Here is a 26,421-nt window from a genome sequence, read left to right as displayed (position 1 = left end):
GTTTCAAGCATAAATTCAAAACACATTTATTTTGAAAAAAAATTTTTGTCTTCCTTTTTCTGTAAAATGAAAGAAAATCAGAATTGAATGATGGCCGATAGTTGTTTCTTGTGGTTAATCAGATTAATTCGTTTTTTGATTATGGTGCCTTTGAGAGAGAAGGGTGTCCTGATCAGTACTTTCATTTCTGTTGATTGCACATTCAGCTCTATGACGCCAGAATAGAATTGATGACGAAAATATTATTATTTCTAAATTAAGATCCCTACTTGTTTTGGCTCGCTCTTTCTCTCTTTTTTTATCACCACTTTAACTCTGTGTCTCCAGCAAGCCGCTCCCAGTGGCTCGGGCACATTCCTTTGAAACGACTCGACATCAAATTGCTTTTTCGGCAATTGCCGAAAACATGTCTCTTTTATCGGGAGTTCATTTTTTAGATTAAGAAGTATCAAAATAGTTTGACTTGTTTTGATTTAATTACCCATTTCGTGATGTTTTTGTCAATTTTAGATTTTGTATCAAAAAGAGACCCGCCGTAGTGGGTTTACCCTCCACGAAGATAAAGAGTTAAGGAATGGTTTTCTCTTAAGAATGAGTTGAGTCCTTTATTATGAACTCAAAAATAATTTATAGCCTTCTTTTTATATACCTCTACATTATGTTTGATTTTTTTTTTTTTTTCAGAATGCAGAATGATATCAAGTTGCCAAAAGAAGAACGAAGAAAGTGAGTATGAGTGAGCTTTGGTTAACTGTATATATCTGATCAGTAAGTTTGATACCAAGAAAAATATGAAGAAGGGACTGTTTGGACTTACTCATGACAAGTGATCTGGATTGAGTGACTCAGTAAACTTGTTTGTAGGATTAGAGTCTAAAGGAGTGATTTTGATACAGCACTCTGATGAAGATTGATATTTTGACTCAGAATATAAGGTTTTGAACTAAGCTTTCTTTCATGTCCTGCTTCTATTTTTAATCATACGTGTGTGTGCCTAAAGAAAGGTACCAAAAGTCGCCACAGACCATTTGAGCTACAGGCTGATAATGTCAAAAAATCTCTTTTTTGACCAAAATGTGTTTCCATAGTAAAAAAATTATTATTCCACCACTTTTTAGCAATGTGTTAAAAGAGTTTTCATTGATTTGACTTGTAAATATTTTATTTTGAATTATTTTAAGGGTAGGGTATGTTTTAAAAAGATAATGAAAACTGCTTTTAAAAGATGTTAAAATCTATTCTTGAAGCACATTTTCTCTTCCCCGCTATGTTTTACCATTGAATTCTAATCATGATATTGATGTCAACTGAATGCCGAATTAGAAATGAATTTTCCATGAATAAATACATTAAAAACAATTGAATCATAGTTTTTTTCAAGTTTGTATGTGTTCTAACTTTAACAAACAAGTGTCTGAGGAAGCTTCTGGCGATCAAATGGACAGACAGGATCACCAACGAGGAAGTATTAAGAAGAACGAGACAGAGCCCAGTCAGAGATGAGGTAGGAAGAAGACGTTGGCGATTGATTGGACACACTTTCAGGAAGACAAGCAGCTGCATAACAAGAAAAGTGTTAGATTGGAACCCACAGGGTAAAAGATCAAGGGGAAGACCACCTGAAACCTGGAGAAGAGTCACGGTAATGGATATACAGAAAAGTGGGAAGACGTGGAGTGACATCAAGCAACTAGCCCAGGATAGGGAAAAGTGGAAAGTGTTTGTTCGTGGCCTATGTCCTGATCAAGGGTGAGAAAGGCAATGATGATGATGTGTTCTAAACGTTAAAGCTAATTTTCTCAAAATTAGATCTTTATACCCTACTTCACAAAATGTGCAATATCTAAAAAACTGCTTGAGGTATCTCGAAAATTTAAAAAAGGACTCTGTTCAGCATTGAATGTCCTATTAGGTACAACCCTTAACTCAAAATGGTTAAAATCTGACTTTTGGTACCTTTCTTTAGGCACACACACATATGCTGGTCACTAATACTTACATTAATTTCTTTTCTTTCCTTTGTTGAATGAGCTTAACAAATCGCAACCTCAGGGCTTTCTTGTCCTATCTCCATTTTTTTTAACATTGAAAATGTGACTTCTTCTTAAGCTCACTCTTTGTTACGAACTGGTTTTACTGTTATTAAAAATGGAGATGGGACAAGGAAGCACCGAGGTCGCAAATTGTGTTTGCAGAAAAGGAATCAATTTTAATTTCTTTTAAAGGCACCCACTGGCCTGTAATTTTTTTTACTATATTATTTCAAATGGTGCTCATTTAAAGAAAAAACAAGGGGTGTAATCTGATTTCCTAGGTTAACTTGGCTGTTACGTTCTCTTTGAGCAGTGGCAGAGAGTGGAATAAAAACATTTCAATCCTTTTATTTTATCAGTCATACGTTTGCTGCAGTCTAGTAATGTGCACAAAGAAATGCCAAAGTTTGTAAAATTTCTTGTTTCCAGTGATAACACCAAGACTCCAGCACAAAAAACATGGATTTGTGTATGTGTAGTCACTGCTGTCTATTGTCATGGCAAAGTGCTGCTGGAATAAAATATCAACACTAATTACAGAGATGACAACATTGCTGTGTGCATCCATGCTGCTTGTTATTTGTGGTTGTCACATGTTGTGTGCTTTTCGTTTACTATCGCCATCCAACTTTTGTTTTTTGTGGAAGATGTTTATAGTTTCTTCTGAGCATATAATAAAATTGATGTCCCTTTTCCTCAGCTACAAGCACGCCATTGATGGCATTTACAGGGTTGTGCGCTATGAAGGCCCCACAAAGGCATTCAATGGGGCTACAATGGCTAGTTCACGAGCTGTCCTTGTCACTGTTGGTCAGTTGGCTTGCTATGACCAGTTGAAAGCCATGTTACTGACTTCAGGATTTTTTGTCGATAACATGAACCTTCATTTGACATCCAGCACTTTAGCCGTGAGTTGTTTCCTTTCGTTTGAACTGAATTTTTATTCCCTGTTAATGGAAACAAAAGAATGTACTTTTATCACTTTTCTTTCTATCTGGGGCCCGTGTAAGCAGCATGTTCTTTTTTTTTTTAGGAATATAGGGCAGAAAGTGAAACATTATTATAATTATAGGGATACAAATAATGAAATGACTGTTTCTGCATGATTTTTTTCTATCCATTATGAATAGTTGTGTTGGTCATTGAAATTTTGAAATGTGCTGAGTAAGCTTTGTGACATGCTCTTCTTTTTTCAAATGAAAATTTAGAAAGATACAACATTCATGTAAAATGGCTATTAACCCCCCCCCCCCCCCCCATGACTGAGGGTCAATTGTGTTCCACTGAGCACAAATTAGGATCGTCAGGGATAAAGGGTATTTCTTAAAATGTTATTGTGGCATTTGATCTAGTAGCCGATTGCCTATAATAATAAGATTTAGTTTGTAAGTATGCAACAAAATGTCTCTAAAAGTAAAATCTTTCTTTATACAGAAAAGGTAAAGCTGAAATCAAACCTGGAATCAATTTTACAAAGGGTATCTAATAGAAACAGTTAAGAGAATACGAAATATGACGAATAATGCTGGTCGTTATTATGGCCTTTGCACTTCACAAGGCAATATGAGAACTATTGGTCATGGCAGCATTTTGCCTTAGTGACCACGTAAGAAAAGAGATGACTAATGGTGCTCGTCATATAGGATAGGTCACAAAGGGGGGTGAATATGTACTGAAATTAAAGTCAGTTGATTTGTAATGAAAGTTAGGGACAGGTGATGATATGAGTACAATTGAATGCTTTTCTCTGGTGCTTTGGTTTGCTGTACAAATATATTTTGATCCCTCAGGGTATGATAGCAACTTTACTTACCCAGCCACTAGATGTGATGAAGACACGAATGATGAATGCACCACCAGGGACGTATAAGGTGAGGAGGACACTTTGCTTTTCTAACACTGTGCTATTGACTCGGGTTTCTTAGGATACTTCTTGGGATTTCCTGCCTGAAAATCAGAAAATTCAGAATCTCTTTATCAGGGGATGAAATTGTATTGCACATCACAGTAAAATAATGTTAGATTTTACAGTGCCAAATTGTGATAATTTTCGCTAAGTGCTTCACATTTGGTTTATGTTGGGTGAAATTATGTTGAACTTGTTATGTTTTGGATGGATTGTGTTGCCAAAGAAGTTTCTTGTGTGAAAAGGAAGTGGGGATGAACTTTGTTTAATTTTTTACCATGTTGACTGTTATATATGTGTCCAGATCATAGTTATCATACCACTGTATATATGTTAATCTTCTGTGGTAGTTGAAATCCTTACAAATTTAACGCTGATGGTGTTAAAATGAAGTGTTATCGAACTGTTTTTTTGTTTGTATACAGAGTATCATGTCATGTGCTGTTGAAATTGGCAAAAACGGACCTATGGGGTTTTTCAAGGTAAGTACAAATTCAACTCACTGCCTCTCCATGCTGCATACGCTGCAGTCAAATTTGTTTCAACTGCCTACCGTTACTGTAGTCCCTGCTGTTTCAGAGTTCAGCAGCTATATTCGTAACTCTATGCCAGTTGGGTGGGTCACTGCGATATTTGAAAATACACCATGAAATGGTGCGTATACCAGGGATAGCAGTGAGAAATACGATGGGTAGGCAGTGACTTTAAACTAGATTTTGTTTACTAAGTTGTATTTTGTTTTTCTATTTGAAAAAAGTGGCTTCTCTACCAACTGTACATATTTTACCAGCCTGTGTGTCTTCTTCTTTGAGTTCCCCTGCTAGGTCTCAGCGGTAGTTCTTCAACCTGCAGCGTGACTCATTTTTACGTATATGACCATTTTTCCTACTCTGTAGGGCCCCTTGCCACATTGCGATTTCAACAGTACTCTTATATTTTTTTATATTGATAAGAGTATTTTCAGTTTTGGTAGTAAATAATTTGAATTTTGCAAGGGTGGCGATGGAAGCTTTTAGGACCACAAGGAAATCTTTTACCTGCACAATTAGTACATGAGACTTCTGAGACTTTTCTTCCTTTTCGGAGAAGGCTAGGTGTTTTTTACTACCTGTTAGATCAGGGGTGTGGCTGAAAGATAGGTGTAGGAGCCAGGAATAACAGTAGAAACAGACAGGACTAACAGAGAGAGAAAGAAGCACAGAGAAGTCATGGGGTGGGGGGGGGGGTGATAATGAAAGGAGATGACAGAACAGGACTAGAGGCCAGGAAAGGAAGACAAAAAATATTTTAGAGAAGAGAACTTTTTCGTCGCTAGATAGATTTGATCCCAGAGGCTTTTGACTGAGACTTGAGAGGCAAAGACAGTACCTTTAGACCACGAGAGCCCCCATAAGCCTATGATTAAAAATAAGGTGTTTTTTTACTGAGTTGAGTTATGAGGTAATTCATAACATTTCTCAAGGAATAATGTGATGTAAAGAATGCCAAAGTTTGTAAAATCTCTTCTTGCCACTGATAACACCAAGATGCCTCCTTGGCACAAAGCATGGATTTTTTGTACTTGTCAATGCTGTCTGTTGTCATGGCAAAGAGCTGCTGGATTAAATTATCAACACCAAGTACAGTGACAACAACATTGTTGTAGGCTTTCTTGCATGAAGATACTGTGGAGGAGTTGTAGAAAAATGTTATAGTGTGTAGTGAAGATTGGTAACAGCAACTCCATGAGATGAGTCAACACCAACCTGCTCAAAATACGCAGCCAACTTGAGGCTGATGTTGATGTGCCTATGCTCTGCATAAAGTGACTCCCCACAACACATTTCTGTTCTCTTAAAGTCAATTTTCATGTTTTATCTAACCTTCTAGTTCTGAATGTGCCACTTCAGCAACAGCTGGCACCAGCCAGGGTTCCTTCTCCTTGACATCCTCACACGAAGTGGGTTTAGATGGGCTGTCTCCCCATCTTTATCAAAGTTGTTGAGATTCACAAAGTCCCTAATGTGCTGAACTCAAATCTCTGCCCTGGTGTATGATTTTTACCCAAACTATAAAGAGTATTTAGTATTGGGTCCTCATACCCAACCCAGCGCGTCCCCGGGTGGTGGATAGGGGAAAGGCCTCCAGATATGGAGGTTAGCTGCTAAGCAGTCGCGAACCAAATGGGGGATAGTCGTGGAGTCTAGAGGAGAACCCTGGTGGCACAGGTGCTTCAATAAATACCTCACACACTCGAAGAAGGGACCATCTTGGCGACGGGAGGCGCCATAAATCTTACCAAAGCCCCCACTGCCTTGTGGGTTGTCAGTAGATGACAAAGGCTATGAGAGAAAACTACACCAACCGGCAGTAGGCAACAGGAAATCACTGCTGTAATCTCCCAAGAACAATCATGGAAAAGAACAAAAACTCAATAATGGAAACTGTGGAAGAAAATATCCCCCTGAAAGCTAAAAGAGCAAATAAAAAATGGATGACCCAGGACATATTATACTAATGGAAGAGAGAAGAAAGGCAAAATCAAATGTGGAAAGGTACAACATCTTAAACAGGGTAATAAAAATAAAAAATGCAACGAAGCAAAAGAAACATGGGTAAATGATCAGTGTCAACAAATAGAGAAGAACCAAAACAAAGACAGCAAATACAGGCATTCCAAAATCAAAGAAGTAAGTGGGATAAAAGGATGCTCAAATACAGGATGCATGAGATCAAAAGAAGGTGATATTTTGATGGACAATGGGGATGTCTTAAACAGATGGTCAGAATACATGGAAGAACTTTTTAAAGATAATAGAGGAGAAAAACCGGGAATAAAGAATGAAATAAATGGACCACCAATACTGAAAGCAGAAATACAAGTTGCCATTAGGAACAAGGAAAAGCCACAGGGCCAGATAATATTCCAGTTGAAGTAATTGTCGCGCTTTAAGAACTAGGCACTGAAATAACAACAAAGCTCCTAAATGTTATTTATGACTACGGTGAGATCCCAGAAGATATGATGAAGTCAGTTTTTATAGCTTTACCTAAAACACCAGGTGCCACTGAGTGTGATATGCATAGAACAATTAACCTTATGAGTCCTTTTACAAAAATATTGCTGCGAGTTATAATGGGAAGATTGAGAAAAAGTATAAGACCAGAGATATCTAAAACGCAATTTGGCTTTGTTCCTGACAAGCGCACCAGAAATGCTATATCGTGGGTTTCAATATTCCGCTATGTAGCAGATTTCCGCTACCACCATTTCCTCCGCTAAACTCCGCTACCGCGACAGCGGGCCAATCAGAAAGAGAGTTGCTGGGAGCAGAGTGACTGCCAGGCCCCGGGAATTTGAAAAAAATCGCAGAGACGAGGGAAAATACATAAAAGATCTCGAATTTTATTTGAAAACCAAATCCGATAACGTCTTTAAGTTTGTTTTTGCCGGTCGCGATTGTGATATTAATTCGGCTTTTCCCGGTCTGAGAGTATGTTGCACGTGAACAGGCGGCTATGGTGGCAAGGGGAATTGTATGTGACTCCGAGGCTCGACCGGAAAATCAAGATCTCAGAAATTTGTCTATAAAAGTCTGATAACGCAACATTTTGTAACATGCAGGTTCTGCATTACGAACGTGGTGTCCCCATGAAAATAATATTCATCACTGTGCTGTCGCTTGTGGGGGCAAAAAAAAAGAAAAGAAAGTTATACAAGCCTCTTGTCGGGCTCATCATTGTGACCGGTCAGTGAACCTGTGCGCGTTCTGAGCACTGTGAGGTACAGGACTCCGGTATTGGGGGAGATTATTGATTTTTTTTAAAAGATACACTTGGGGATGGGGGGAGGACTGGACCCAACACCAGAGGACAAAAAGAGAAAAGAAATTGGAAGCAAATTTTTAATATTTAGAATTTTGATAACTACTACAGCTCTGCAAAATAAAGTGCGCGTTGGTGCATGCCTTGTGTATAATCGGGATCCATCATACCTTGTAAGTGTTTTATTGAACTTAGGACAGGGGCCTAAATGTTCGCGTTTCATTGGATGGGTGACAGTAAATTATCTCTATATGTTAGCTTTCTGTTCAAGATTCGCAGATTTTCAGTGTCACTGCATCTTGCCCTCCCACAGTTCTTACACCTCTCACACTGAAAAGGTTTACTTGAGCTATTCATGTTATTACTCTACTTTGAGTTTGAGCATTAATTTTCTCTTTCACGTTTATTATATGAATCATTACACCCAGACTGGTTCATGACAGTCGATATTCTGGTTCTAGGCCTTTTCTCAGGCTCAAAACAAGATTAATTTTTATATAGTTTGTATATGCAGGCGAATATGATAAAGGGAAAATATAAATAAGTCGCCCAAGACCACAGTGCGCCACCACTTTCTGTACGTAATCAAGATTGTAAATATTTGGTAAGTGACTCTTACTTGAAATTATCTTCCAAACCCTCAAACTGGTATGAAGTAACCTTGCTTTGATAAATTGATGGTTTTTATTTCAACATTCTAGGGCCCAACAGTATAATAATAGTGGGTGTCTCGCGAAAATGGGCTTCTGTCGCAATCGCGCGGAAAGTTCTTCCTTTTTTTTAAATTCTGAGTTGAGACCCATGTATATTCACCTTTACAATGTTAATGAAAGATGCACTGAAGCACGCAAAGATCTGTATTTATGTTTCATAGATTATTTAAAGGTGTTCAATAAAGTTAGACATGACGAACTATTTAAAATACCGGAGAAGCTAGACATAGAGATGGAAGAGATCTAAGAATTATCAGAAATTTGTACTGGGACCAGAATGCTGCTGTACGAATTAATGGAGAATACTGTGAATATAAGCAGATTAGGGGAGGAGTGAGGCAAGGATGTGTTATGTCACCAGACCTCTTTGACATGTAAAGTGAAACAATCCTTAGAAACACAGAAGAATATCCAGGTCTCAAAGTAAATGGAGAAAATATTAATAACATTAGGTATGCAGATGACACAGTTTTAATAGCAGGCTCAGAAAAGGACCTTCAATTGTTTCTTGATACTGTTGTAACAGAAAGTGAATGTAAAGGATTATTGTTGAATGTAAAGAAAATAGAATGCATGGCAATATCCCAAAAAAATCCAGTTATCTTCAATACAAGTCGAGATAATTGCGATTGAAGGAGATAGAGGTCACCTGGTTTCAGAGGTAAAATAAGTGGAAAATGGTTACCAAAGTTTAGTTATTTCCTTAGCCTGAGAGTCCATGAAAACAGAACATTTACACTTTTTGTACCTTTAATCAAAATTTTTCAGTGCTATCCACATAGGAATGTGTTCTTTAATGGACATTAAAGGTGTTGAGCTAAAGAAAGAAATTTTTTTTTTTAATTGCCCATCGGCCAAAAGAGTGCCAATTTCTTTGATTCATTATTTTGAGGAGCGCCTGATTTCACCACGCTGCCTCACATATGATAACATCTGATGCCAAATGTTCCACAGAAATGAAATGGAGAATTACAATGGCTAAGACTAGTTTCAATAAAATGAGCCCAATCCTGAGAAATAGAAACATCTAAATGACTACCAAAATGAAAGTTCTGAAATGCTATGTGTATGGTCAACCCTTCTATATATGGCTGTGAATGCTGGACAATCACTAAAGACAGTGAAAACAAAATAGAAGCAACAGAAATGTGGTTTCTTAGGAGACTGCTAAGAGCATTGTGGAAGAAAAAAAAAATAATGAGGTTGTGCTGGATGAAGCCCACGTGGGACGCTCACTGTTAAAAACAATCAGGAAATGACAAATGCAGCTTTTGGGATACCTGAATAGACATAAGGGTCTTGAACATCTAGCTCTCACAGGCAAAATTGAAGGCAAACGAGGCAGGGGTAGGCCCAGAGCAACCTGCTTAGGGAACCTAAACAAATGGGTTACAGAGAAAGATCAGGGAAATGTATCTTTTTTGAGAGCATCCGAGCAAAGGAATGAATGGAGAACCATGATCGCCGATGTCTGTCGCAGATCTGGCACTGGATGATGATGATAAAGAGTTAGTAAAGAATATGGCAACCTTTGCAATGGGTCCATTACAGAAATTTGTTAATGATTGAAAAGTTCTGGCTGTTTCTTATGTGTTTAAACCTTTCACTGTGATAAAGCAATTCTCCCATGCCTTTAATAACTGCATTTTTCCTATATGTGCTTTTTTTTTTTTGTGGCCACAAATGCCTGATACTCTCCAGTTGTGTAAGTCCAAAAAGTATGACCCAAAGCAGGTTCATGTTGGTTACACTTTGACATATATATATCTTGTCAAAAATGTCTTTTCCTATCGATATCCCATGTACAGATTTCATGTTCAGTATTTCTTCTGTAACATTCTTCATGGGGAATTCACTCTTCGGCTGAAGATGGTGAGCTGTGCAGTATCATTCGTGTCAGTGCTTTCATAGAGAGTATACAACAAAGTCTTTGCCTTTTTTCAGTCAGCTGTATTTTGGTGAGCAACCATGTTTCTGCTGAGACTGACATTAGCAAACATTTGCTTTTTTGCTGTCACCTTAGTAAATGGTCAGACTGATCTGGCAATCTCCTCTGCCATTTATAAAAACTTGTTTTCATTGTAGGTTCACTTTGTGAGTTCGCTGTGGTGACAAAAGTCTTCTGGGATTTAGACCTCTAAATTGTTTTGCCTTCTGTAGCTTCTATTCTGCATCCAGGTTTTTCGGCTTCTCTCGACATTAAGTCTCATAGTGCTAAAAAGGGCAGTGTTTGTGAGAAGCTGATCCAGACCTATCGGAAATTCATGAGAAACATACTAACTTCATATTGCTGGGCCATTCAAAATTTTTGCCTAAAATTCTCTCGTGGGCTGAATAGAATTTTTCGTTGGACTGGATGTGGCCTGTGGGATTTGAGGTTGTCGTTTGTGAGTGCAATAGAGAATGATTTTGGTAAGCTCATTATTCAAGGCTTGTTACACAAATTCCATTTAAATTGGCATTGTTTGTGGCTTTTCTGTTTTTTTGTTTTTTTTTCAAATTGAAAGCTGAGTTTCGAGTTCATTTGAAAGTTCATGATAATATTTATTGCCGCTGGATGGACAACTTACATTTTTACATGGACTTCCTTTTTTCCCCACAGGGTTTTGTGCCGGCCTTCGTGAGACTGGGACCCCACACCGTGCTAACTTTTCTCTTCTTTGAGCAAATCCGTCAAAACATGGGAGATGATCCAGTCTCATAGGGCAGAGAATCTGGATCCTTGTTGAACAATACCCTCTTTTGTTACGTGGTGCCTTTTACTTGGATTGAAGATTATGCTTGAAGCAGCAGATCTGTTAGAGTCTGCTTTAGGCATACATCTGCCATCCTTATGTCATTGGGTAACATCGATGGTCTTTGGCACAATCATCAAAGTCTGCAAAGTTTTTTTTTACACCAGAAAAACTGGCAAATACAATTTAAATCATTTTGAATCAACCCCCAAAAAAATCTGACTTTAGAACCAGCTGAAATACTTACACTTACAATGTTCTTGAGATCAGAGAATTTCTCTTTATAATCTGTTTATATACACTGTGAGTGCCAAACATTTGTTCTCGCAAACTTTACTTTTTAAGAGTTTGGTGGATTGTGCCTGAGCCCAGTAAAATTCTTGTTTCAAGCCAGTTTGTTGTTCATTTCTTACTGCATTTAAGAGTTATTAGCTTTGGATATGATCTCAAAAATAATTGCCTTTATTTTAAAGATTTTTCAAGTTTCCATCACATTCCGATGTGGGTATAGACAAGTCTGTGCTGCTGGCATGCACAATTATATACTTTGCAAGAAATCCTACTTCATTACCAAGTCTCACACCGACTCCAACATGGTATTCTCAAGCTCATTTTCGCCCTTTCTTTGATTGTATAAAGGAAGAACATTCTGTCCTTCTCATGGGTGTCATAAATCACTTTGTCACTTAGTTTTAATATGAAAAAAATGATGGCATTGAGATTTGTACGTGCAGCAGTGATGAGTAAAAAAAAGCTCACTTTTGACAATAAAATTGATGTGGTGATTGATGTTGAAGAGGGATACCGGTACTGTGTTATAGTGGGGAATGAAAGTGTGTGAAAATTTATGTCTCTGTTTGTATATTTCAGTTTGTGTATGGTGACTTATTGATAGAATAAGAAAAAGAGGCCTATGGGCTTTGAAAGAGTTGGTAGCAGTAAAAAACAGCAGTTACTAGGCGCTTTCTTTGAAAGAAACTAGTTAATATGAAATAAGACTGTCATGTGTCTTGTAGAAGTTTGGAAGGAGGGCCCCTGATGATTTTGATGCCGTGGTCATAATGGGCCTAATTTACATCAATCATTGTGCATGCCAGCATAGATTTTGTTTTTATTGAAGTGACGCTAACCTGGGCCTGTTGAAAAATTTGTGAGTTTTTGCATATATTTATGACTGCTGTATACAGATAATCTAAATCTTTTTTTTTACACTTTTGACTTCAACAATACATCTAATGGAATGAATTCACATGAGTTGTAGTTTGGCAGTCTTCTCAATTGCTTGGAATTTTGTTTTAGAATTCCTGAGTTGTGACCAAAGGTGTGGCTGAATAAGTGTGAAAATGTAATTCTGTGATACTTCGGGAAAGAGATATGTATCCTTTTTCCCTTCTGCATAGTATTAAAACAGATGAATTGGCATGAGTTACACTAGTCTAATAGTGTTGGCAGCTTTATTCATATGATTTAGACTGCTTGTACTCTGTGGTAAATCTTATGATTATAGAAATATAATGTAGTGTAGTCTGTAGTGTTTTGTGTTGGTGCTCTCCCCCCTCCCAGTTTTTATAATAAGCAGAGAAAATCTCTTGGTTGCAGGTCTCAAGGCTAAAAATAAAGCCCTCCCCCTTAGTCTTTGGTTTTCCTCTGTTGATTCTTGTTTTGTTTATTTGCAAAAGCCAGTTCATCATCTTTGCAATATGTACACCATATATTGCTTCTTTCAAAATACACTGTTATACTTTACAGTAATATTATCTTTTCAAATCTTTATTTTTACACCATGTCTATCACTTTTCTGTTACTTCACATCCATCAAGAGGAACATTTTTTTACACATGTCACAGCAAATGTGTGAAAATGTTTCTTTTTTCAATGGTGCGATACTCTAATAGTTTTTAAAGACCCTGCATTGTTGTATGCATTTAAGTTTCCCTGTGTCATGAGTGTTTGATTTGTTGATTTTGCTTTTTTTTCCCCCCTAAAAATGGCAAACATGTTCCTGCAATAATGTGCAAATATTACGTTTAATAAAGTTATTACAGATTTTTAAGATCGAATTGTTGAACATCATGTATTGGAACAGTTGTCTCTGCCTAAAGGCACGCCTTATAAAAGCACGCTCCGCTCAAACTCACGCTTTTGTCATTTGACGGGATTTTTATACTATAGAATTTAGACGTACAAGCGCACGGTGACTCCCTCTAAACACACGCTCCAAACCGCAAAACAAGCCAACAGGTAAAGCTTGACAAAGGGAAATTTCACAACATTCTGCACAGCTTGCATAAGACAAGCCAAGAGAATCAGATTTTAGTGAGACTGTCCCTCATGCCGAACAAAAAGAGTGATGGACAGCGTTTTCACATCCAACTTTCCTCAGACACATAGGTCTAGGACTGGTCGGTGAAATGTTTTGTTTGTTTTTTATTTTTTTATTTTTTTTTGGGGGGGGGGGGCTGAAATGTTTTTTGATTGGTCTCTGGAAATGAGATAGGCCTCCATAGGATGAAAGATTAGCCAAGTAAGCTTTATCAGCTGCGCTCAAATTTCATATCATTACATTGAGTCTGTTTTCTGCCCACCCCCATTCAACACCTTTGTTTTCTTAACTGCAGTTGGGCATCCTTCACAAAACAGCCATGTGTCGTCACATTATCAGCCCAAAGTGACCCCCACCACAAAGGGAGATCTCTAGAATATCAAGGCAATGGGATGACTGGGTCCCTTCCTCCCTTTGCAAAGGTTCATGTAAACGCACGCTCCGTATAAACACACGCTAAGGAGCCCTCCCGAGCACTGTGCGTTTAGGCGGAGACTACTGTACTTGTATTTTTAGCTCAACAGTTCAATGTGTTTTACCTGTCATTAGTGCACAATATACATATAATATTAATAATATATCAACTGCTTGGTCTTACACTGTGTGGTTAATATGTTTACTGTTGTATGTATGCATTTTTAAAGAATTTGCAAGTATCTTAATTATGCAAAAAGTAAATCCCCCCAAAAGAAAAATTGAAAAATCCTCCAACTTATGCAACTCTTTCATAGATTCTATCGAATCTCTAAAAACTAAAAGGTTTTGTGGAAAAAAAAGTTAAGGGAATTTAGCATATCATGTTGTCGGTACCAACTATAAAAAAAATAAATAAAAGGGTTTTGTAAAGAGAAATGAGGGTATGGGAAGGGGAGACAAAAGAGAAAAGGAGAAAACATGTGCAGAGCAAGCGGAAAAAGAGAGAGGAAATGGGTAGGTGAAGGGGAAAGGGAGGGAGGGGAACAGAGAAGGGGGACATAGAGACAGAAAGAGAACTTATTGTGAACACTAGTTTAGGTCAGCCTCGTCTATGTATTTTGAATGTACATGATATATGTTTATAGTTATAGGACTGATATAATAGGTGTCTATAAAGTTAACCCATAGACCCATTGCAAGTAACATCTCTGTTGGCTGTTTATCACAAGGTTCACATTTCTTTTGTGCTTACTATTGTCTCTTTCTGTGAAACTAGGCCTGTTATTAAGTCAACTGGAACTCTTCTCTGACTCTGAACATAAAGCACAGATACTGGGGGCCCCTGAGAGTCCCAAAAACCCCAAATTATGGAATTCAATTCACTAAGGCATAACATATAAGTTTCAAGTGAAACAGTAAACAACTAATAAAGATGGAATTCAGTGCAGTGAGTCTATGACTGTGTTGCTATTCCTAGTATCTGTGGGACAGGGTCATGATGTTAGAATGTCAAATCTACAAGGCTCTGTTCATGTATTTCCTGCTTTGCGAACCTTGACCGGGCCTGTATACTTGATCTATTGTTTGGAACCCAGATAATGTGAATCTCCTTTATTTAGATTTTCTAACTGATTTACATCAGAAGTCTCCATTTTTCTTTTTTTTTTAAACCCTGTACACTGAAAACTGATGTACATGTGTACATCATGCATTTGTAATTTGGATTCTTCCCAGTGCAAGGACATTTTAAAAGAGCATGCATGTACCATACTGGCCATGAATGTGTATTATCCTTAAGATGGGAACTGATATAATTAATCCTTTCTTTAGGTTAATTATTTACTTCACAATCATTTGAAGGAAGGGAAAAACAATACAGATGTCCCAAAAAGTAAGATGAAGGTATTTATTTGTTTTTCTATAGATGTGCTGCCAGATATTATGAAAAAGCAAAGGAATATTTTTCTCTATTCTAAATTTGAAGTGCCTTTTTTTCTGCTTCTCTCAGCTCTCAGCAACAAAGTGTATGGTTAGAGGGTAAGTGTCGCAGTGATTTTCCTGTGCTACAACCAATTCTTTTTCACCTAAGACTTCAGTTGGGAAGATTTTGATCGTTGGTTATTTACATCATCAGCGCCCTGTAAGTTATTGATTATGATTATATTGCGTTTGACCCCATGTTCTTTTACCAGATTTCAATTTGCTAAGGAATGTCTTTTCTTTCATTTGTCTGATTTTGATGTAGATCATATTACCCAAGTGATTTAGGTACTATATAAATCTTGTTGCTCACTTAAACTTGCAATGATCATATAAATCAGAAATATGATGTTCTGTTGTGTATGGTGCAAAAAGACTTACTATGCCATGATAAAATGTAAAAAATTTTTATCATGAATTTTAAACTGGATTTGGAGGGATGCCATTACCTCCTTTACCTTTTTTTTTAATTCATAACGTCTTATGTCTTTGAAAGTCTGGTGGAGGAGACCTATAATTCATAAAAAAATATACAGGATGATTTTAAAGTCTTCCCATGGCTTCAGGTATGCATTTGCATTTTTTAAAACCTGTGGTAAGTCTGAGCGTATACTTTGGTGTTTTTTTGGTGTATGTCATATCTATGTCTTTAGTGCAGCAAATGCTTCACCGATCCAAAGGGAATGACGAAAAACTGTTCTTGTTTATGAGTATATCGGATTTGAAGAGCTTGTGTCTGTGTTACATGTTTGTATCCTGCTTGCATGAATGCATGGGTGTTGCATGCCGATAATTTGTTTCAAATTAAAAAGGAATGATTATAGCCCCCTAGTATGATCAGGAAGTTGTGGCCAGTATATTGTCCCAGTTTATACATCATATCTGTGGAAGGAAGTATAGACAGCTACTAGATGCAATATTGTTTATTTGTGAAGTTTTCTTATATTTAAGTTTGCAAAATGACTTACACTACAGTAGGGATATTTTTGCAGATCTTTGTTTAAAAGGGCATGATACAGTTTTATCAGAAGTTGTGTCCCGATAAGTCGTTTAAACTTGTTATGAATATTTCTGCAAATCTTTGGACTTTCTTCATGTTACTATACATGCACATGCACCTTCTGTGACAGCTTTAGATTTTCAGGTAAACGCAATTGGGGCATGATGCGTAGTTCCATTTCATACCCATGAATGTTGCAGGAAAAGGTTACTCATTGTCAATTGTCCTAACATAATTCGGAGGGAGAGAAAAACACCAGGCTGGTGAGAAGGGGATGCAAGCTTTTGTAAATTTTATGTTGTAACATTCACGCATCTTCCTGCTTCAAGTGCGAGTAAGGGATGCAACTAGGGATGTAATTTGTGCCAGCCCAGTGTTGTATTTTGAATTATGGTACAATATACTAACCTCTAACTATCCAGAAATTGAAGGCTTCATTGTACGTGTGTTTTCCATTGCTGTTACTTGTATTTCCAACTATAATATTTTCAGGCCGCTGTTTATCATTACCTCAAGCTCGCAGTACAGCAGGAAAATTGTTTTAAGATTCAGGCATTCTGGCAAGAGTACAACTGACCGAGCGACTGCCGTCTTTACTCCCCCAATACACTCCCTAGTTTGAGTGGTAGATGTATGCTATAGACTATAGAAAAGAAAAAAGCTACCTTTTTACATTAAAATAAAAAATATGGCACAAAAATCAAGTCTCTTTGTCCAGTCATTTATCATTTTTGGGGGCTCCACTGTTTCATATAATTATATTATCATATTTTCTTATGGTCGATGCACCAATGTATGTGACTGAACAGTTCCTTGGTAAAGGCATGTTTTTCTTAAAGTGGAGGCACTACTGTGAGACAACAGAACCTTTTCGTACATGTATGTACAGCTGAAACTGAAATAAAAGTTTGATTGATTACCTGGTGATATATAAGGGGTTATCTAAGACATTCTACTTAACTCTTTAGCTGCTTGGGGTTTGAACAGATTTTGTTGGGGCTTTTCCCCTTGTCAAGGGTGTTACCCCCAAAAAGCTATATTTAGATCAAATACACTGAAATATAGTTGTAGCATACACCAAAATGTCAAGAAATGAATGAACTTTTATAAAATGAGCATTTTGTTTGTGAATTTATATCTTTTTATGTTACGCAATCATAATCACAAAAGTTGGGGAAACATAAAATAAAGACTCCCCATCGGAAAGCTTCGCATTTGCATTTTATCGCATCCTTGAATGCAATCACGCAGGCGCCACGCAGTGTGTGGCCCCGAGCAGATAAAGAGTTAACTCTTCAACCCGTTTGATTGCTACACAGGGACTGATTGGGGTCTCAGGCGTGAAAAATGATGTACATGTATTAGTATTAGGTTATTAAATTAACTCAGTCACCTTTAGCACTGTACGGTTGAAAATTGCTGCAGGTATTCGCAGCATCTTACAAAACCTAACCACAGAAGGAATTTTGTATGCTTTAATCAGTTAAGTTTTTGACAGGCACATGAATGGAAGAAATTATAGCTAAGCTGAGAAAAATCCTGTTGTGTTTCAAAAATGTTGAAAAAACCTTTCCCTCACACAATTTTTGTTCTACAGACAAATCCCTCTGAAATTAAGAACACCAAGCACTCACAAACGGGCATGTAAAGTAAAGTTTCAAAATCAAAGAGATTGAAAGTATTTAAAGTAACAGACCTAAAAGTAAATAAAAGGGTATGTTTTGAGAAATCATTATTGTAACCCAATCCCCTGAAATTTCACATTTTGAGAAAACTGAGGGAAAAATGTGTATGGCTTGTAGCTTATAAATAAAAAAGGTTCTTTTCGGTGCAAATGCCAGTGCTTATAAATATGTAATCAAGGGGTCATTTTGTTTCAGCATTCAAATAATTGAAGTTCCTTAGTCATTTCAGTCAGACATATTAATATTTTAATCCTTTTTTAAATGATTCAATGAGTTTGGGATACAGTCTAGGACACGCATGGTGAAACACGCACAGACTGTAGTGCTAGACTATAGTTCAATGTTGTATTCAGAACACATGTACATGTATTTATTCTTCTAGAGATGTGGGTGGTTGGCGGGTGCTCTGGTCTCCTTTTTTCCTGTCAAACATCTATCGTCCTGATCTCTCCTCCTTCTTTTTTGCGTTTGTTACTCTCTTGTAATACCTCTTATCTTCGACTGTTATATCATGACTTTGTTGTGTTGCAAGTGCTGTAAAACCCTTTCTGAAACACAAATTTATAGAGATGAAAATATTAAAAATCAATATTTTCTATTTTTAGCACCAACTCGACTTCTGCATTGGGAGTCGAAAGCTGTGGTGGACCATAGTGTAAAAATAAAAAGGGAATGAAATTACTAGCTTCAAGGGCATGGCATAGAAAAAGAGTAAACAAAGTGACTCATGAGGTAAATGTATTAGTATTAGATCTATATACATGTATATGTTTCTCTGCTGTTGTAACTGAAGCAATAACTCCTAATCTTAGTTAGTATGGAGCTTTGCCTTGACCTTACCCAAGGCTGTGCAGATGACAAATAAGTAACATGCAATCAACAAGACAACAAGAGAGCAGACAATTAGAAGGGATGTGGCCTTGGCATTGGTGGGACCTTCCGCGTGCCATCAGGTCATGACAGCCATTCAATGTGTCCATTCTAACGGACGTTTGTTTTTGCATTGTAGCGCTCCAGTCTAGTTTGCCGTCTCTTTTTAACTACAGTTCGATTTGATGAGGTGAAAACTTGTGTCAAGGCGGAATCTTTCCACTGTAACGTAGGTGTGAAAAATTGCTAATTTATAATCAATCTGTTAACACTGAATGGAACAGATTTGCTACTGATTGAAAATTTTATTTGTCGGACTTCTCTGACACTGGACGCTCATGATTTTTCATCTCCTTATGATCCAAACGTTTGAACCAATCAGCTGTAGTTCATGTTTCCTTTTTCAAGTTACAGTGGAAACCATATTAATATAACAGGCCCAGTAATAACAGAGATCCGGTAATAACCGGGATTTTTTAAATCCCCGTTTTTTCCTACTCTTTGTCTCTATTAAAAGTTATCGGCAATAACAGGGCCTCATTGGAGCCCAGTCGGTTATAGCAGGGACAAAGGCTCGTTAACAATGTGTAAAAAGTAAGGAGAGAGAGAGAGAGAGAGAAAAACGCAGTGTGATGGAGCAAGCCCACGCAAGCCACGCCACTGCAAGCACACGCAACGGGTAAGGCAAGTCTGCAAAAGAGGGCTGCCTTGTGATGCAGACTTTGATCTAGCCCTAAGCCTAGCTACACGCACGCACGCGTAAAGTGTCAACTGTCATGCACAGACCTGCCACATGCCCAAAACCCCTGTTCGTCGGTACTTAATTGTGGCAATGGGAACTACCCATGAATAAATGCAGCTGGATTAGTCCACAACTGCTTACTTCCCTTGGATTTCTGATTTAACAGGGATCTGATATAACACTACTTTTTTCCCTGGTCGCACCGTCCCTGTTATATCAGGTTTCCACTGTAGTATGTACCGGTAGTATGTCTGGGTCTAATGAACCTATCAACACTATTATTTGACCTTTTGTATGTTTTTGTGTGAGTTTTACGTCGCTCGCAACTGCATAAGGTCATATGAGCGCGCGAAACACAAGTTCGTTGCATTCACAACAGTTCCCTGCACGGCTGGGCTCAGGACATTAATCAGATGTTTAAAAGTTACAATTAAAATTTGATGTAAGTATATTTTCAATGTAAAACAACTTTCCTATATAGCATAACATTTTGACCGGTGTTACTCGCCCGATGTCGGGTGGCTAGCCTCAGGCTAGTCGACCGAATTCGGTCGAGTAGCCTGACGCTACTGGCCCGTGGGGATTTCTGCGACCTCGGGTGGCTAGCATTTTCTGCCCACCCGGAGCCGGTCACCTAGATCTAGTCTTAGTCTTATACGGGGTGCCCACTACGCTGGCATTGCGTTTCTTGTCATTTTTTTTGGTCCAAAAGTTGCAACAAAAATGGCAATGCCATTAATTTTCAAGCTTTCAACTCTCTGTGACGACGTATGTAGCAATATGTTGATAGAGATAACTTCACCTAAAACACAAGAATTTCTTGTGCTCTGTTTTAAACATCCAGAATATCATTTGTAGCCCCACAGAGTGTTTAGTTTTTGTAGAGGTTTTACGGCGCTCGCAACTGCATATTAAGGTCGTATGAGCGCCAGAAGATTGGAGGTGTTAAAAGAGAGTAACAAACATAAAAAGGAGAGATAAAGAGATAGATGTTTCATAGGAAAGAAGAAGCAAACCACACCAGAGCACCCTCCGACCACCCACACACAAAGTGTAAAAACGTGAAAAATAAAGGTTTCATAACAGAATGAAATAAAAATTAGAACAGCAAATAAACAACCACAACAATTAACGAATAAGGGCATACGTCAACCCATCCATAGACTGACCGTATTTTTAACCCTAAACGCGCGTAACTCAAGAAAGGTAGCCTACAGGATCTAACATGTAGATCATGAAATTACACTCAAGGGGCCTGCCAGTGTCAGTATTCGTTTTTGGTGACGACAAGCTGTAACATAGCTATAACACATTTTTTTGTAAAGGAAGGAAAAACATTACCCTATACATGTATAAACACACACACACACAAAATGGAAAACAACACATCAGAACAATAGCGAGAGAAAAAAATTGACACACCAACAAAATAAAACACAACAAAGAGGGAAACATGAAAGAGAAACAGCAATATAAATAGGCCTATAATGTAGCCTTCTTATATTCTTCACACAAAAATAACAAATGAACGTAGTGTCAACAAGTGAGAAAGAGACAAAGTGAAGCGAAAGTAAAAATAAACTTTCTTTTTCAAGTAAAGAGGTTTGGTTTCTTTCTTTTTTTTAACGAATATTATTCTCAGTTGTTGTTGTTGTTGTTTAATTAATTTTTCTTCCCGGCGGTGTTTTTTTGTTGGAAAAATGCAAAAACGGCCGCGACAAACGCAGATGCTTAGACTACGGCTGGATCGGGCCGAGCGCCTGAAACTGAAAACAAACTTACTTTACTTTACTTTTCCGGGCCAGCGGCCATTTGAGTTCTAGCCCTTCGGTCTGTTGATATGGCAAATAATTTACAGGTTTTAATCAGCTGGGTTTTGTCGCTGTATGGAGTAGGCTATTTCCGATGTCTGGGGAGGCAGGTAGGTAGGTGCTACGCAGGTCGCAAAGTGCTAGGCAGTAAGAGGTGGTGTGGTACTGTTTCATCCTGGCAGTCGCACAACGGGCAGTCGGGTGGGGTATCCTTGCGGATCCTATTAAGGTAGGAATTTAGTGGTACATGTATGTGTTGTGTTAGCAGGCGAAAGATCGTGACTTGTTCTCTTCTACTCAGGGAATTTATTGCATCTTATTTAGAGTTGGGGGCTGTCATGTGTGCAAATACAGTTCTTCCAGTTTTGCCCATTGCCCATCCATTCAGCCACTGTTCCCTGGTGTTGCATTTGATGATGTCTTGGCTGTCTGGTTGTGATACTGAATGTGAGGTTGTGTTTGTGATGCTCCTTCTTGGCAAGGGTGTCTGCTCTGTCGTTTCCTGGGATGTTGCTGTGGCCAGGTATCCACTGTAGTGTCAGGTCGACGGCATTGGTCTGTATGAAGGTGTTGATTGTTTGAGCCACGGCGAAATTCATGTTTTCCAAAGCATGGACTTGGAGTACTGACTTTCCGTCTGTGAAGATAATGGTGTTCTTGATTTTGTTTGGGTGTATTATGAAAATGTTGGTCAGGTGGAGGATTGCTGCTTCAATGGCGATGGCCCCAGCCTCGTAATTTGTACAAGAAGTACCACATGCATCAAATAGCTCTTCACATGTTTTGTCAGGATGTTCAATTCTTACCCCAAAGCCTGCGTTTATAGTTCCCTTGAAGGCTGACCCGTCTGTGTAAATATGAATTGAATCACTAGGGTAGGAGTCAATTGTCTTCAGAGCTGTCATGTTATCTTCAGTTCTACTGGGTCACATTCCTTTTTCACTGTCTATTTTATGAGGGAAGTTTTGATGTTGGCATTCTTGATGTTAGTGTTTGGGGGGAGTTCTGGTCCTAAGGGTTTCAGCATTTCTCTGTTACATGGAAGATGGTGTTTTTCTGCTAGTTCAGTGGCTGTATCAAGTAATGATCTTCCATGAATCCGTTTCTTCGGTTCTCTGTTCAATCATTTTCCTGTTTGGGTGGGTTTTTCCTCTAGTTTTTTTTTTGTAGCGCTCATTCATCTCCACAACTACTGCCTCTCTCCGCAAGTCCAAGGGTTCCAGGTTCGTATGGATTTCACAAGCTGCAGTTAGAGTGGATCTGAAAGCTCTGGAGATAAATCGTACAGCTTGATTTTGGATTTTGTCAAGAGACCTCTGAGTTGGTTTGCTGTAGGATTGTCTGTAAGGTTAGGTTATAATTCCATGGCAGAGCGTACATAGCCAACATATTAGCTGTCTGAGTGCATCCTTGTCAGCTAAAAATCAGTCACAGATAGATTGTACAATTTGCCATTCCCCGATTAGTGGGCTCGTGTAACCTGATACATTGTACTCCTAATGACAATGGGTGCATTGTTTTGCTTTGTGCCAGCAGGGCGATTTGAATTCAAAACAATTTGGAGGATAAATTTGATCTGGGTTGTTTTTTTACACGAGCTGTTTGACATAGGTGTTTGAGAAAACAGAGTTGCCAATACAAAGAAAATTATATAATTAATAGCAGTGATCTGCTGTGACTAGTAAGTGCAATTTTTTTCTCGTCATAATCATACGGCACATCAGTAACATCCTCTTCCTTTGACACTGACACGGAACAAGGCGCACACAATATCCATTCTATACCTTTACCGATACCTGGTAGGCCTACTTTTCAACATGGTAGGGAAGAGAAAACTTAATATCAATTGTCCGACCATATTATAATCACATTTTAAAAAATAAAAGTTTACCCAGATTATGGACATGTCATCAAACATAATATTTGTCAATCCATGATATTATATTGGGAGTTATCTGTGGCCGACTATTGACTGCAGGAGAAACATGGTTTTTATTTATTTATTTTTTTGGAAAATGTTTTGTTTTAGTGAGTTTTAAGGCACTTGCAACACAATAAGGTCATATATAACGTGCCGAAGATTAGAAATTAGAGGTATTACCTGTCCCCGTAGGATTATGCGATTGTGCCGCCGCGGCGCGGCCGCGTTTTTTTCGCGTAATTCTGCACATTTGCATAATTTTGGATTCCCCGTGTTTTTACCCTTTTTTATTTTAACAAAACAATTAATTTTATTAATAAACGCCTCGCCATGTGACTAAAGGGAAATAATCACCGTAATAAGTCTTATTTAAGTGAAAAGCTGGTTATTTCCCTTGGTAGAAGATCTTTGTTATATTAAGGTTTGGGATTTTGTTCCTTGAGCATGTTCAATTTTTCAATCCATCAAAAGTTGTTGTTCTCATGTCTGCTGATGCTTCATGTTTGACAGGTGTCCTTGGTTTTAGTAATGTGCCAGCATCAGAGGTCCAGATGTCCTTTTTTTTTTTTTTTTTAAACATTTTCTTTTCCAGATCTAGAAATCTACAGCTGAAAGTTACAGAGATTATATTTTTTAGTTTTTTTGTTTTTTTTAACAGATGTGTATTGTTTTCTTTCCAAATACACTACAAATTACTGATACTGATATGCTCTGTTTCAAATTTTTCTGTACTTAAAACATAAAAGTCATGCAAATTTGTGTTGAAAAAGTGCAAAACATGTGAAAGGTGTTGCGTTAACTTGCATAATTTGGCATTTTTTGGGCATAATTTGGCCATCTAAATTCGCATAATTCTACGGGGACAGTATTACAAGAGAGTAACAAACACAAAAAAGCAGGAGGGGAGAAAAAGACGATAGATATTAATTTGATAGGAAAGAAGAACCAAACCACACCAGAGCACCCGCCAACCACCCACTGGTAAGTGTTTACAGTGCTTGCAACTGAAGGTCGTATGGAGCGCGCGGGACACATTAACAATAATAATAACATGTTCAGTTGGTAGGAATTTTAACATTTTGCCCCAGGTGGCGGCCAAAGCCTACTCTTATCAATTTTAAGGCCACCAAGGGATCTTAAACCTGCGCAATATGCACATGCGATCTCAGAGATTTTTCGCCCTTATCCAAGAAGGCTAGGTGTAGATCTTACCTACAAGGGGTGTGGATAAAAGACAGCAGTGTGCAGGAGCCGCAGACAGAAGAAAGTCTGCAGAAAGAGTCAGGAGCCCGGGGGGGGGGGGGGCAGAAAGTGGAGACGAAAACAGACGAGAGAACGTAGTTAGTTAGAGAGCAGGAAAAAATGTTCCCGTCGCTGTCCTGATTCAAACCTGGAACCTACTGAATGAATGTGAGGCGAACAGTGTAATCTCTAGACCACAAGAGCCCCCACCCCAAGAGAGCTGGAGAGTTGGCTAGCAAGTACATGTAATAGTAGGCCTAAACACCTCGCGTAGAGGTGTCCTCCAACCACCTGCCACTCAGGTCACCTGCTACAGTAATAAAATTTGTAGTTAGCTACATGTTTGTTTTAGTGAGCATTTTACTGGACTTGCAACGCAATTAGGTAATGTAAGTGGCAAAGATAAGAGGTATTACAAGTTAGACTAGTTAGAGAGTAAGAAACACATAGAAAAAGAGGCAAGACAAGGACGATAGATGTTTGATAAAATATATGGAGCCTAATTTTTTTCAAGACTGAGATCATTACAAATAGATGATCTGTCGTTATTTCGACAAAAACACCCAGCGTTGACCCGCCCCTGGCAAGCGAGTCGGCTCTATACTGTTGTAGAGTCGAGAGCTTCCCGCATGGGTGGTCACATGCTTTCCGAATTTCGCTGAAATATTGATGAAAAATAATTCCAAGCCGATTGCTTTATTCTAATAGAAAATGAACTGATCTTTCTATTGGTACCCTTTTTTGAGCCTGTATTTTACATATTTCGTGTAAAAATCTATCTTTGAAAACTTACAGTTTAAAGGCTTTCTGTATAAACGCCAAAAATAAGGAAAGCCCGCCCAAAGCTCTACAGTTCTCTGCCAATGAAAAGACCATATTTAATCATCAATCTTTCCACAAAGCATTTGAAAGCATACTTGTCAATTTTTTAACCGGTCGACCACGCGTTCCGACCGCGAGGGGCTTCGCTTTCCATTGCGATTCTCTAGTTCTTAATAATCGGCCATATAAACAACTTACACCATTGTAACGAGGAAAAGCAGAACCTTTACAAAGTGTACAGCATTTGGTATTTTATAGCGAAAGAGCAAAGAAACAGCAATCTGAATTACCCCGATCTCACCTATACCACGCGCTCGGAAGGCCGTGTTTAGTACGCTACCACAACTTCCAGCAGCTGATGTCATTTTTCGAGGATTTTCGGGTCCACATTATGTTTGAGATTTTTTTGCTTCAGGGCATCCTAAATAGATCTATGCCATTTCTGGCCATTTAAGCCCAAATTTAACAAGAAAATATGTGAGAAAGAAAACATACCTTGCATACGTAATTTTTGCTTGTGTTAATCCATATAAATCCAAGGCCATGCTTTCTCCCTTGTACTGATACAGAAGATTCATAACAGTAGTATAACAGCTAGATCTATAAAACTTGACAGTTAATGTTCAACTTTTTCAGCTTCAAGTGTTGGTTTGCACCATAATGTGTAAGTAGAATCCTTATGATAGTTTAACAGCTAGATCTAAATAACTTGACAGCTTATATTCAACTTAAATCCACAACAATATTTACAAATAAACAAGTCTGATAAAAAAAATAAAAATCAAAGCTCTCTTAATTAAGAGAGAAAATTTCTTTTCTTGGCAGGCTCAAAATCTATTGAACCACATTTCTTCCTCTTGTTTACACTGCTGGTGCTCTCTTGTGCTTTAGAAAGTGAAAGTGAAAGACACTGTCTAC

General features: G+C 38.1%; 1 protein-coding gene across 2 annotated transcripts in view; it reads left to right on the top strand.

Moving 5' to 3' along the window:
* LOC101862630 (mitochondrial dicarboxylate carrier) overlaps window positions 1-13,244 on the top strand; it is a 20,585-nt gene extending 7,341 nt beyond the window's left edge. Inside the window, exons 5-9 of one of the 2 annotated variants that reach the window (XM_005092413.3) lie at window positions 685-726; window positions 2,734-2,941; window positions 3,824-3,904; window positions 4,365-4,421; window positions 11,059-13,244. In XM_005092413.3, the coding sequence (XP_005092470.1) occupies window positions 685-726; window positions 2,734-2,941; window positions 3,824-3,904; window positions 4,365-4,421; window positions 11,059-11,160 (490 nt within the window). In that variant the 3' untranslated portion in view covers window positions 11,161-13,244. Of the gene's footprint in view, window positions 1-684; window positions 727-2,733; window positions 2,942-3,823; window positions 3,905-4,364; window positions 6,397-11,058 lie in introns of those variants that run through there. The other variant, XM_013079259.2, reaches the window with a different exon arrangement.
* The last annotated feature ends 13,177 nt before the right edge of the window (window positions 13,245-26,421 follow it).

This window comes from Aplysia californica, unplaced genomic scaffold (genome assembly GCF_000002075.1).
Source record: "Aplysia californica isolate F4 #8 unplaced genomic scaffold, AplCal3.0 scaffold00046, whole genome shotgun sequence".
Lineage (NCBI taxonomy): Eukaryota > Metazoa > Mollusca > Gastropoda > Aplysiida > Aplysiidae > Aplysia > Aplysia californica.
Note: the sequence above shows the minus strand (reverse complement) of the source record. Positions and strands in the feature narration are given on the sequence as shown.